This window comes from Phocoena sinus, chromosome 12 (assembly GCF_008692025.1).
Source record: "Phocoena sinus isolate mPhoSin1 chromosome 12, mPhoSin1.pri, whole genome shotgun sequence".
NCBI classification, from domain to species: domain Eukaryota; kingdom Metazoa; phylum Chordata; class Mammalia; order Artiodactyla; family Phocoenidae; genus Phocoena; species Phocoena sinus.
Window position 1 is genome coordinate 51,140,103 of NC_045774.1, and position 14,139 is coordinate 51,154,241.

The window sequence follows — 14,139 nt, forward strand, 5'->3', positions numbered from 1 at the left end:
TGCTTTAAATTGGAATGGAATTTCAAATTCTACACAAAGGTAGATAGTTAAGAAAGTCTTAGAGATATTCTTTAGAGACTTAAGCAAAATGGTGGACCAGACTATTTCAACAAAAAGTAAGCATTTTCCTTTCAGAAATATTATTTTAAAGGTTTGCTTCACCCTTAAGGTTTTTTTGTTTTAATACCTGAGGTTAAATATTTTTTGAGAATCCATCTCCAACTTCATACTCAAAATCAGTAGAGATGTAGTTTAATGTGCAGAAGTTTTACATACAACTTGTCAGTAAAGTGGGGTTCAGCTCAAAAACATTCTGTAAAGATTTCTCAGCTCGAAAGTATCCTATGATTAAAGGAAAGAATTGAAGATATGCAAGATAACACATGACCATACAAATTTAAAGAGTTTTCAAGGTAAAGAAAACTATCTTTTTGCATTATTCCTTCCTAGACGGTTGTATGTTCAGAAATATTCAATACGATCTGTGATGAGTCTTGACTACTTCAAGGCATTACATGTGTTTACTTCAGTAGAATTAAGGATGTTATACAAAATTAACAGATTACAAGAGGTATCCATGTAACCCAGAAAAGTTATATGCTTTAGGTTCATTTAACAACTTAAGGTTTTCTTTACAGACCTTGGATTCATTTGAAAATTTATGAGTGATAGAATTCTGAAAGGTATTCTATATATTATCTTCTCCAAAAAATTCTAAGGTACATATTGTTATTTCTTACAAATGAGGAAACTAAAACACCACAAAATGTTAGAAAATTTAAGTGAATAGGCAAGATAAGATCTCAAGCTAAGTGACCCCAAACTACCACCAGGATATTGCCCTCATTAAAATCACCATAACACTACAGACAAGTGAAGATTGTGCTCCCATTTATCATAGCCAGGCAACAGAAAAAACACAAACCTCTCTCAGGCCCTCTAATTTGAAGTACTCAAGCCTCCTGGAGCAACCAACAATCCACCCCTCCTGGGTCTCCATCCTACTCAGGCCCAGCTCGAGCTCTGCCCTACCTGCACTCTGGGCTCAACCTGCCTCTGCTAATAAACGGCACTCTTGTAAAACTCGGTAGCAGCAGCAGCAGCAGATTTTTTTTTAATTGAAATATAGTTGATTTACAATGCTGTGTTAGTTTCAGCTGTACAGCAAAGTGATTCAGTTATACATATACATATTCTTTTTTCAGACTCTTTTCCATTATAGGCTATTACAAGATATTGAATACAGTTCCCTGTGCTATATAGTAGGTCCTTGTTGTTTATTTTATATATAGTAGTGTGCATCTGTTAATCCCAAACTCCTGATTTATCCCTCCTCCCGTCTTTCCCCTTTGGTAACCATAAGTTTGTTTTCTATGTCTGTGAGTCAGCAGCTTTTTTACTAAAAGCCCAAAGGTGAAGTGTTAGAGGAAAGAAATTCCTTTCCATATAAATCTAAAAGCCCTTACATTTCACATAGCTGGCTTTTAAGGATTTTGACTAACTAGATTTGTGTACACCTTTTTGAGCTTTGAGAACAAAATCTGGCACTAAATGAAGACCTAGCCCTCAAATACAAAGATGACACAAAGAGACAAATCAGTGCTGTATCACAGTCAAGATGATGTTGCCGTGCTACACAATGGGATACAAGTACCGACAGGTGCAATTAGGTTCAAAAACTTAATTATATTGAAAAGAATCATTTGAAAACCTATTAAATAGAAAAACTGAACAAGCAACAACTAATTTCACAAATTATAAAGCAGCTACAGAGTGTAAAGCTCTGTACTGAAAACTTCAAACACAGCTAGCTAGACAGACACTATAACTGCACTCAAAATACCAACAGGGCACTGGGGGAGATATAAACAAGTGGATAAACAACTTTAACAAAGTGTGGTATGAAGTAAAGGGAAGAGGAGGATGCTATGAGATCACAGAGCCAAAGCTAGTAACCTAGCTTAAGGAGATAAGGGTACTCAGAGGAAATGATGTTTCAATTGAGAGCAAAAGGACAAACAGGAGTTAACCAGGGAAAAATGGAAGGAAGGGAAGGAAATGCATTAAGCTGGGAGAAGGCTCTAAAATATGAGAGGATAGTACACTGAAGAAAATGAAACAAGTTCAGTATTGAGATATAAAGTGAAAGGCAAAGGGGGCAAGAGTTGGGCTACTAGAAAAATACAAAGGAACCAGGTGACACAGGGCCTTACAACGATAAGCAGTTTGAATTTAATCCTGAAGTTTCCAGGAAGCCACTTATGAATTTTAAAGAACTCAATGGCTTAATTATACCAGTTCTTAAGCAAAGGAGAATACTGGAAAACATTTTAATGGCTTTATCTTTCTAACGTATTAGCAATGACCTGTTGGAAATACAATAGAAAAAAAAAAAACGGATCCCACTTACAATTAAGATAAAAAGTCTAGAATAAAGAAGAGTCATAGTAACAATCAATTTGTAAGATCTATGTGAAGAAAACTAAAATCTTTCTCAAAGGCATAAATGAAAATTTGGGAGACTGGACACAGTGTTATCGAAAAGAAATGCACAACATTATAATATTGTCAGTTCTTCAGAAATTAATTTGCAGATTAAATACAGTTCCACCAAAATCCAAATCCAAAATCCTTAGAAAATCATGAAGATGCAAAGTAATGAGGGGGATCTTGACTACCAGATAAGAAAATAAATATAAAACACTATGAGCAAAAGATCAATGAATAGAATAGATATTCTAAAAGGAAGTCTTCAGGGAATAATTTAATATATAATGAAAGAGGGAGGCATACCAAATATTATCACTGTTCTTTTCTTTTATCACCCAACTTGTAATTATCTATTTGTTATTTATTTTATGTCTGTCTCTCTCAACTAGGCTGCAAGCCACAAGAGGGAAGGTACCATGCCTATTTAATTCACTGTATACCTAGCACCTACAATGCCTGGCATATGATGGGCACACAACAAATATTTGTTGAATAAATGAATTAAGCAATGGGAGCCAAGAGATTATTCAACAAGTGACATCTGGACAACTGGAAGACAACAGAAAAATTAATTTAGATTATCCCCTCATACTGCATACCAAAATACTTTCCAGATGGTTTTAAAGTGTAGATATATAAAAAATTTCAAACCAAAAAAAGAAGTATACATGAATATTTACCTAGTCCAGTGGTCTGCAAACTACAGCAGCCTGCAGGCCAAATCGGCCATACACATTAGTCTACTATCTCTGGCTGTTTACACACTACAACACCAGAGTTGAGTACAGTTGTCCCTCAGTATCTGCAGGGGATTGGTTCCAGGACCTCCTGCATATACCAAAATCCACAAATGCTCAAGTCCCTTATATAAAATGGTGCAGTACAATGAATAGTTGGCCCACTATATCCGCGGATGCCAAACTCACAAATATGGAGAGTCAGCTAAAGTTGTAACGGCGATCATGGCAGGCAAGGACAAAAGTATTATCTGAATGTTTACAGAAAAAGGCTGCCAATCCCTGATCTCTCTTAACAGGTGTGGACGTTCTAAATCCAATCCTGTCTGGACATCACAATCGCCTGTGAAACTCAGACTTAAGGACTCCCAATTAAACCCCAGTAGGAATGGATCAAAAACATAACTGTAAGAGCTAAAACTTTAAAATGCTTAGAAGAAAGCATAATTTTAAATCATCATGACCTTGGATTAGGCAATGATTTCTTAGCTATGACATCAAAGCAGCCAAAGAAAAAATAAATTGGACTTCATCAAAATTAAAACTTTTGTATATCAAAGGACATTATTGGGACTTCCCTAGTGGTCCAATGGTTAAGACTCCGTGCTCCCAATGCACGGGGCCTAGGTTCAATCCCCAGTTAGGGAACTAGATCCCACATGCTGCAACTAGGAGCCCTCATGCTGCAACTAAGACCTGGCACAGCCAAATAAATAATTTTTTTTTAAAAAAAAGGGACATTATCAAGAAGGTGAAAATACAACACACAGAATGACAGAAAATATTTGCAATCTATAAAGCTGGCATAATTCATTAAGAAATAGAATCCAACAATTTCACCTATGAGTATTTATCTGAAGGAAACAAAATCACTATCTCAAAAAAATAGCTGCACCCCCATGTTCATTGCAGCATTATTTAAATAGCCACGACATGAAAACAACTTAAGTGTCCATCAAGAGATGAAAGGATAGCGGAGCAACTAAGCCCATGCACCACAATTACTGAGCCTGTACTCTAGAGCCCACAAGCCACAAGCCTGCATGCCACAACTAATGAAGCCTGTGCACCTAGAGCCTGTGCTCTGCAACAAGAGAAGCCACCGCAATGAGAAGCCCGTGCACCGCAACAAAGAGTAATCCCCGCTCACCACAACTAGAGAAAGCCTGCGTGCAGCAATGAAGACCCAACGCAGCCAAAAATAAATTAACTAATTAATTAAAATAAAAAAAAGAAAAAAGAAGAGATGAAAGGATAAATCAATAGTAACATAAATCAGGATGTTGATTGCCATTGGGAGTAAAAAGCTAGTGATTTGGAGAGTGCACAATGGGAGCCTCTGGGTACTACAAATGTTCTATTTCTTGATTTAGGTTGTATTTACACAAATCTATTCTCTTTATGAAAATTCAGTAGGCTTTACACTTACCACTTGCGTACTTTACTAAATGAATCTTATACTTTAATAAGTATGCTTAAAAAATAAAAATGAAGTTAACAGTAATTATCTTTCCTGTATTTTCTACTATGCACATATAGTATTTTTATAATAAAAATAATTTATTTTTAATAGAAAAAATAACTAATCAAATACAAACAAGAGACCTGTCTTATAATAGCCCTAGGAGTCTTAAGGTGAGACATGAATATGACCTGGCCACCAACTTAATGCAACAGGACACAGAAAAGGTAACCTAAAATACTGCTCTGGCCAGACATGTCCGAAGGAATATATTGAGATATGTGGGCCACATTTTCAGAGTGACATTCAGAAAGCAGACTGTAATCTCAAGAAGGGAAGTAGTTCAAGGATCTAGAAACCATGTCATAAGATTTGACTGATAAGACAAGAGACAGTTGACATTGAGGAGAGAGTAACAACATCCCAGTACTCTGTGTCTAGCATACAGATGGCACCAAGAAATATTTGGGGAATGAATGAACAGATGAATGGGAGAAATATGTCTCTAATGTTTTAAAGTTTGTCAAATGGAATTGGGACAAGGAGGCAACCAATAATATGATAAATGAATAAATGACTATATAAATGAATAAGATATACTTAAAAAACTGTCATAAGCACACGAGAACTAGAGTTATATAAGTTGTGCCTGGGGAAAGAGTCAAGATGAATGAGGAGAAGTTACAGAAAAGCACTACTTGAAGAATTCTACTTAAAGAATTTTCTAGCAATTAGGGCTACATAAAAATGAACAGGATGCCTCAAAAAGAAACAATAAAGGCAGAAACTACCTTCCCACCTGACATTTAACTACATAACCCAGAGGTCCTCTTCAGCTCTATTATTCTATGATCCCATGAAATGTTATCTTCATATCTTGCTGCACAGCAAATAATTAACAACTTGAGTTCCTTTGAAAACAGTATTCATAAGCAGTATCTTACTAAATTAAGATAATTTACCTTAGTGACTTACCTGCATACTATAAATCAAATTTCAATAGCCTTCTTTGAAACATCATGACGAAAGCAGTAGCTCATATTTTCTAAGACCCTCTAGATATTCAGAATATCCAGAGAAAAGGTAGTTAAGTCCAGGATAACAATAACCATCCCTGGTTATCTATAGAGGCCCTCTGCACAATCTTAGAAAATCAAAACTTCGTTTTCTGGAATTCAAAGCACTGAAATCAGACTGAGCCCTTTGCCATTGTTAATATAAGTTAGTCTCCCTGAAAATCAAAATGGTTTTAGTAATTATACATAGAGTTGAGTTCATCCCATTCCTATTCACTGACTGGAATCTACCACCTCTAGCATTTCGATATTAATATTTCAATTACTCCCAGCATAGCCCTACATTTATATAACATTTCTTATAATTTTCAAAGGACTTTCTCGTATTATATAATAACTTATCTGAGCCTCATAGATGACACGTGAGAAAGGCAGAGTTAGGATGACTAATCCCATTCTACAGATGAGAAAAAAGAAATACCAAATTAAATGATTGATCCAGTACCGTAGGATGAAACCAAAATCACAATCTAGTCTTTCCAGGTCACATTTTATTATTCATCTGGTATCCCATATGTTCATTAGTCCTATGACAGAACTGATCAAAATTCTTCTTAGTAACAGTTATGGAATAAAATGAGCTTCACTTCTTCACAAAGAGAAAGAAGATTGTTGCCAAAAAAGAACACACGCTTAGTTAAATGAAATCAAAACTATATAAGGAATTTAGATTTCCAGTGTAAAATGTTTACCCAACTGCTGTGCAAAAAATGCACAATCAGGAAAAGCACATTTAATATTTCTAAAGGGCTGGATTAAAATTTCAGCTGTAACTTCATTACTGTAATTATATTTTTAATGCATATTTATTAAGCATCCATTCAAATACTGTGTTCACAATTATTCATGAGTGTTTTGTACATTTGTGTTGATTTTAACAAACTGTAAACAGTGGCCACTGACCAGAAATGTTCTCCTACAATGACAGAAGCCCATGCTAAGGTCACAGGCAGCACGTTTATGCTCTATTATGTTCTATTCATATCCCAAAGAGAAATAGCTGCTTTTTTCGAAAACTGCAATGGCCATCAATGACCCAAAAAGTCAGATTTACCAGTGACATTAAACACCTATGTTTGATTCAGTGATGAATAAACAAAGTGCAGAATAGAAGAAAATCAAATCTTAATTAAACTCTTTCTTTAAAAAAACAACATAAGCCATCATCAAGGAATGCATTTACTTTATTTATAAAAGGATGATTCAGGGGCTTTAAAAGGGTGCTTTTGATTTAAATAGAAAAATTATGAAAATTAAAACTAAATGCTTGCCAGTTATCATTCTTTTCCTTTCGAAGCTAATCTTAAATGTGCCAATGTGTGTAACTTTACAAAAGAAAAAAAACAGTACTTAAATTTCATAACAAATCAGTAAAATACTGCCTAAAAATCTGAATAAAGCTATTCTGAAGTAATTATAGGCATGGCCTAGCATACTGAGTAACTCCTTAATATTCACCCTTTTCAAACACTATTTAATAATGAGACCTAAGGGGTCTATTTTCTTTCAAACAATAAAGAAAAATAACGTCTATTTGTTATGTTCATTTATTTTAAATTTTTTACACAAATATATAAATAAGAATTTTTAAATGGAATCTACAGGAATTACATTTAAGATACAAATTGCATTATGAAGCTTTGAAGTAACTACACTAAGAACTGCATGTTCAGGCTTTAAAAATTGTTGAAAACTGGCACACCTGGTCAAGAATATGGATAGATAATGTGTTGAAAAGTATCTTCTAGGATGAGCTGAACGGAGAGAAGAAATAAGAAGGACAAGTAGGACAGTGAAAGAAGGTTATGAAAAAAGATTTTGGAGATTAAAGTATGAGGTACCTCCAGCAGGGTACACATAAAAATGGGACCTCAACAGAGGACCTTAGGCAAGGAAGACAAAACACAGCAGGAAGAACAGACATATTCGAAAGGCTCTTAAAAGAGAAATTAGAACAAATCTTAGTCACAAGCAAGAAAAATATATGAGTGGCCTAGGGAAACAGTATTAGATATAGTCAAGCTGAGGCTACATGACCTTCTGTCAGAATTTATAGAGCGTATTATTGCACTGGGCCTTTGACATCTATTATTTCTGTGGTACTTTTGTGAAAAGACAAATCCAAAATAGGTAAAACCAGGATTTAAGTGGTTAAGAATCCATCTTGCAATTCAGGGGACACCGGTTAGATGCCTGGTCAGGCAACTAAGATCCCACATGCTGCAGGGCAGCTAAGCCCGCACGCTGCAAATAGAAAGAAGCCCACTTGGCGCAACTAAGATCCGACGCAGCCAAAAAAAAAGTTAATTTTTAAAAAATAGTTAAACCCATTTAAATATTCATCATTTGCTTAAACAAACAGAATGAAGCTCTTGAGGTATAACATAGTGCAAATCTACAGTAGATCAATAATCCATCTCTGGACTTCTAAAGTTCCTTTCTAATGGGTTCTACTCTTGAACCCACCCTATTTCATCTGCCCACCCTCCACCCCAGAACTACATCTGAGCACTAGCTATGCCATGTAATAAGTTGTGCTATGCTTAAAAAAAAAAAAACTGACTGAAAGAAACCATTATCATGAAGTTAATAGTCTCAGGAGCAGGCATGAACCTTTTCTAATATAATAATAAACATTAACGGAAATCCAAGAAACATGAAGTTTCACACAGGGTGTTCATCTAACTGGGTAATAAAAGTCCAAATCCATTTTCTTAACCACTAATCTATACAGCCAATAAATAATACCAATTCATATGGCTGAGTTCTACTCACATTAATACCTAATCAAGATCTCCAATGTACATGTACTAAAGAAGAGATTGTGACTAAAGGTAAATACGAATCTTCAGTTAATATAGAGATCTAAAAATATAACACTGAGATACAGAAGGACACTACAATGATAAGAAATCACAAGGTGTGACTGTCATATTACCTTGCCTCTATGAAATAAACTTAATTTCTGGGACTTCCCCGGTGGTCCAGCAGTTAAGACTCCGCACTTCCACTGCAGGGGGTGCAGGTTCCATCCCTGGTCTGGGAACTAAGACCCCACATGCCACACGGTGTGGCCAAAAAGTAAGAAAAAAAAACAGAAAGAAAGAAACTTAATTTCTAAGGCTAGCTTAAGTAAAATAGATACGCTGGTTTTAAGTTTTAGAAAACAGAAGCGTTCTCTTCCTTGGCTTCTCTCCAATTTCCCCTATGACCTCTCTAACTGCTCTCTGATGAGGTCACCTTCTGCTCATAAAACATCAGTTTTCCTCAAGAACTCATCCCTAGCCTTTTCTCCTTTTCATTCTACAAATATTTCAAGGCTAGTTCTTCCATTCTCATGGCTCTCAACACCTCATATTTCCTTTCTTAGACTCAGATCCCATATTTCCTACAACTACTTAGACTTGTTTACCTGGAATTATCACTAACACCTCAACTTTAACATATCCAAAATGGAACCTCTCCCTAAAATGCCTCTGGCCTTACTTTTCATTTGTTTAGTTTCCTTTGATAGACGGAATTTGATGCCATTAAATTACCCAAACTAGGAAACCCAAATTGACCTTAACTCCTCTCTTTCCTTGTCTCCCCCAGATCCTGTCAATTTTACCAAAGCAGGGTCTCTGAATTCCCTCCTTTGCTGCCCTGCTCTCCATCTTTACCACAGCAGTAATTCAGGGCCTAAATCACTCTCCCTAAACTACTACAACTTCCTCCTAAAAAATCACCAAGCTTCCAATATTCCCCCATCCAGGCATTCCTGACCTGTTTTTCAGGTAGCCACAGGGATAATCATGCTAAAATGGACCTGATCACTTCTCTTCTTAAGAAATCGTCAGCAGTATCCCCCTGAGCCTACACATCTTTGCATACTATACAGGACTCTTCTAACCAGAATCCAGCCCACCTGCCAAGCTTCCTCTCTAGCTGCTCCCCCTGAGGGACTTATACATACACCAATAAGGGCCAGGTGCAGCTCACTTCCACACTTTTGCTAAAAAGCCCTCCCCTCTCCAAGCAGAGCTGCTTTCTCCTCTGTAGTCCTACAACACTTCAGATAGGCCTAGATTATGGTGGTGTTAATGTTCATTGTCACGGTAAAGAGCTAGTAGAACACAATGGTTTGTTAAGTTTGTGCTTCTGGAGGGAAAATGCCTGGGCTCAAATACCACTTGAGTAGCCATGCCTGTTTAGTCATTTATAAAATAGAGATGACAATACCTTTATAGATAGCACAGGGAACTCTACTCAATACTCTGTAATAACCTATATAGGGAAAGAATCTTAAAAAGAAGGATATATGTACATGTATAACTGAATCACTTTACTGAATCACTAAAGCAATTCAGTTTCACCTGAAACTAACACAACAATGTAAATCAATTATACTCCAATATAAAATTTTTAAAAAGAAACATTAAAAAATAAAACTTTTTTTAAAATTTTAAAATAATTTTATAATAGAGTTTTTATGAAGATAAAATTATGAGAGAAAGAAACGGCTAGCAGACTGCCTGGAACACAGAAAGGGCTCAATAAACATTAGCTCTTGTAAATCCATCTCCCAAGACTGTAAGCTATTCAAGGCCTGGGAGCCAATTTCATTCACTTTCCCCCTCCATACACTTAATACAAGACTTCAACTGAATTAGCAATCTCGAGGCATTTTCTACCCACACCATGACCACTCTGATTTCTAATAAAATGTTTCCCCATAACTATCTGGAGACTGAATAACTGTTACATTAAATGAAGATACACTTAGACCTAAAAGAAAACAAGCAGTAATATCAAAATTGACATATATACTTAAATTATTTAAGATACCAAATTTTATTGATACTTTCAATTGTTTAATAATCTGACTAATGGAAATATATATATGGCAAAATGGAATTCATAATTTGTACTTCCTAAGGAATTTAAAGTTAGGTGATATGAATGAACACCATTTTAGGACCCCTAAAGTTTTCACGTTTCCAGTTACCAAAATGTCTTAGAGCCAAGGCTGGCATTAAAGCTTAGGTGGGGACTTCCCTGGTGGTCCAGTGGCTAAGACTCTGCATTCCCAATGCAGGGGGCCCGGGTTCGATCCCTGGTCAAGGAACTAGATCCCGCATGCTGCAACCAAGACCCCATGCAGCCAAATAAATTAATTAATTAAGGAAAAAAAAATGTAAGAAAGAAATGAAGCACAAAAACAAAGAACATGCTCTTCCTTTCCCCTCATTCCTTTCCTTTATCTACTTCCTTCTTTTGTTTAACATTAAGTGTAATGTGCTTCCCTCACATTACACTGCAGTAAACAGTAGGCTTGAAAAGATGAAAAAAAGGAGATAAAACAAATGTCAACAGTAAATACCCCCCCAAAACATCAAGAAAACGATAGAAAACAAACTTAAATCAGACTCTAAATACTGAATAACGTTTCAACTTAAATTTTTCTTTTACTTAAAGAGGGGGAAGGAGCAACTTTAGTTACAATTAAATTGACCTCTAACTGCATTTTCATCAAATGTCCAAATTCAAAACAAATTCTGGGGCTTCCCTGGTGGCGCAGTGGTTGAGAGTCCGCCTGCCGATGCAGGGGACACGGGTTCGTGCCCCAGTCTGGAAAATCCCACATGCCGCGGAGCGGCTGGGCCCGTGAGCCATGGCCGCTGAGCCTGCGCGTCCAGAGCCTGTGCTCCGCAACGGGAAAGGCCACAACAGTGAGAGGCCTGCGTACCGCAAAAAAGAAAAAAAAAAAATTCTGCCACTTAACTAGCCAAATAACTTCTGCAACCTTGGGTTCCTCATCCCCAAAATGAGGATAACGGGAATTAAACAAGATGAGCATTTAGCATATTGCATGACCCAGAACAAACATTAAGGCTCATGTTGTTATGCTAATGTTCCTTAAATCCTAATTTTCATAAATTATGGTACATGCATTGAACGGAATTCTATTTTAACCATTTAAAACATGAGGTACAGGGACTTCCCTGGCAGTCCAGTGGTTAAGACTCTGAGCTTCCAATGCAGGGAGGGCCCATTCAATCCCCGGTTGGGGAACTAAGATCCCACATGCCTTGTGGCAGCCAAAAAAGAGGCAGTTCTACACGTATTTATATGGAATGATCTCCAAGATATACTACATGAAAAAAAAGAAAGGACCAGAACAGTGTGTATAGTATATTACCACTTCTATTTTTCTTTAATTCAGGTATTTATAAATATATATGGTGGATATATACAGAATGTCTCTGGAAGAATACATAAGAAACAAGTATGAGAAGTTGCCTCTGGGAAGGAAAACTAAACGGCTATGGAACAGGAGTGGAAGAAAGTCAACATTTTACCGAATTCCTTCTTGTACCTTTTGAATTTTGTGTTATTTGCTTGTATAGCCTATTCCAAAATTTTTTTTAAATAGTTTATATTAAGATCGAAACCTCATGCTACCAAAATATTCCATTATACAGTAAGTGGATTATGCTACACTTTACAGTAAAACCTAAGGTGACTTAATCACAGTTTTAGTATTAATTTTAACTCTATTTATGATAATAATCAAAGACTGATAGAGGTTTAGGTAAACTGCCAATGAGAATCAGTTTATTAAGATGTATAAGGGTGGGGTTCCTGGAGATTTTTTTTAAAAAGGAAAGCTTAAGTATGTGGATGAGGGAGCAATAAGAATAACGTCATTCATTCACTCAAAAAATATATCTGCCCATCAGGTGCCAAACACTGTGCTAAGTGCTGAGGAAACAATGACACCCAGTCCTTGCCTTTGAGTAGCCCGCAATTTAGTGGGAGTATATGAATATAGTAAAACTAGCACTCCTGTGGCCTTGGTTACTCAAAATACAGGTTCATTCACTGATGAATAACAATTTGAAAGAATGAATGAATGATGCAAGCCCAGTGACAAAATACGCCTCGCTGAAGCCTCTAGGACTTGAAAAGAACACAAAGAATCGACCCCTCAATCTGAGAATGTCAGTACACTTGCATTCCCGCAATCCAGAGAGCACGCAGGGCCTGCAGATGTCAGAGGTACAGTCCCAGGTCACCAGCCTGGAGAGCTTGGGATGGGGCAGGTTGGAAGAGTTCCCAGCCCTCAACCCCACACTTGAATCCCTTCAAGCGAGGTACTCCCCACACCTGGGTTTCCAGGTCTCTAACAGCCGGGAAGGAACAAACCCTGGGTCGACATCTAACCCTCAAAATGAAAGTTACTCTGGGCCACCTCCCTCAGTGCTCCTTCATGAGCAGGCAGTAACAGCGGTGCAAGAGAGGGTGGAACTCCTCTCGAAGAAACCTCTCGAAAACCGTGAACCAAGGAGGCAGTTTGGGGAGCTCGAGAAGGGAGGGTGACTGCCCCGAGACTTCCCCGGTCATAAGCAGTCGTCTCGGCTTACTCCAGATACAGTCACTAACCTTTACAAAAGGGGTTTCCAGGGGCGGTGACCGAAGTGGGGAGGGCAGCGGCCCAAGCCCTGCACCGGACACATCTTCCTCTCAGCCGGCTCGGCGCTAAGCGCAGGGTAACCAAGGGCGACCAAGAGGCCGCCATCTTGAGCTCCGTACAGGGGAAGGAAGAGGAAAACTTTATTGAAACCCAGAAGAGAGACGGTAGCACAGACAAATCCAGCCGTGCTCACGGAAGGCTCCGCCCGACAGAACGAAAGGGAGCAGCGGAAGAACGCGACCTCTAGTAGCTCGAGGGCAAGCTGGACTCCGATGCCCTTCGATCCCTCCGGGCAAAGCAAACCGGGACTACGACTCCCAGCATGCAGTGCGGCGGCGCGGGGGCCGGGCGAAGGGACGGGGCGGAGGGCAGCTTTAGGCTGGGGGGAGGGGCAGTTGTCCGCCCAGCGCCTGCTGCAGCTGATCTAAAAACATTTTCAAGGAGTTAGAACGTGTTTGCGGCGTGTATTCAAGTAACCACTCCTGAGCCTTTTCGGTTAGCGTACCTGACCGAGATTCCAAAACCTAAATAAAGTGTAGGTGATCCAGTGGGCCTTCATATTTTAACGAAATATTGTTACCTCCGTAAACGGTATCCCCAATTTATTTGCCTCCAGCGTCCAACGCATCTTTGGCAGAGTACATGAAATGTGCTCCTACCATTTTTACTTTTTGTATTTCAAGAGCATAAATCATTTTCAATGTGGCATATACTCAAATGTTTTGAAAGAACATGGAAAATTTGTGTAACATGGGAAAGCCAATGGCCCGTGATGGACAAGTAGATAGAGTGGCTGTGGGACAGTGTATCTAAGGAGGAATTTCTAAGTGATCTGCCCTAATTTGATTAAACAAAAAATGTTTTGAGTCACTATGATAACTGTATTGGGAATACAAACTGCTGTCCAGAAGAGGCAGG

The 14,139-nt window shown here is 37.9% G+C and overlaps 1 protein-coding gene across 2 annotated transcripts in view; it reads right to left on the reverse strand.

Moving 5' to 3' along the window:
* The window catches only part of AFG1L (AFG1 like ATPase), a 192,872-nt gene extending 179,368 nt beyond the window's left edge, over window positions 1–13,504 (reverse strand). For both annotated transcript variants that reach the window (XM_032651760.1, XM_032651758.1), the window contains exon 1: window positions 13,191–13,504. In XM_032651760.1, coding sequence (XP_032507651.1) covers window positions 13,191–13,326 — 136 coding nt within the window. In that variant the 5' untranslated portion in view covers window positions 13,327–13,504. The remainder of the gene's footprint in view (window positions 1–13,190) is intronic.
* Between the last annotated feature and the right edge of the window lie 635 nt (window positions 13,505–14,139).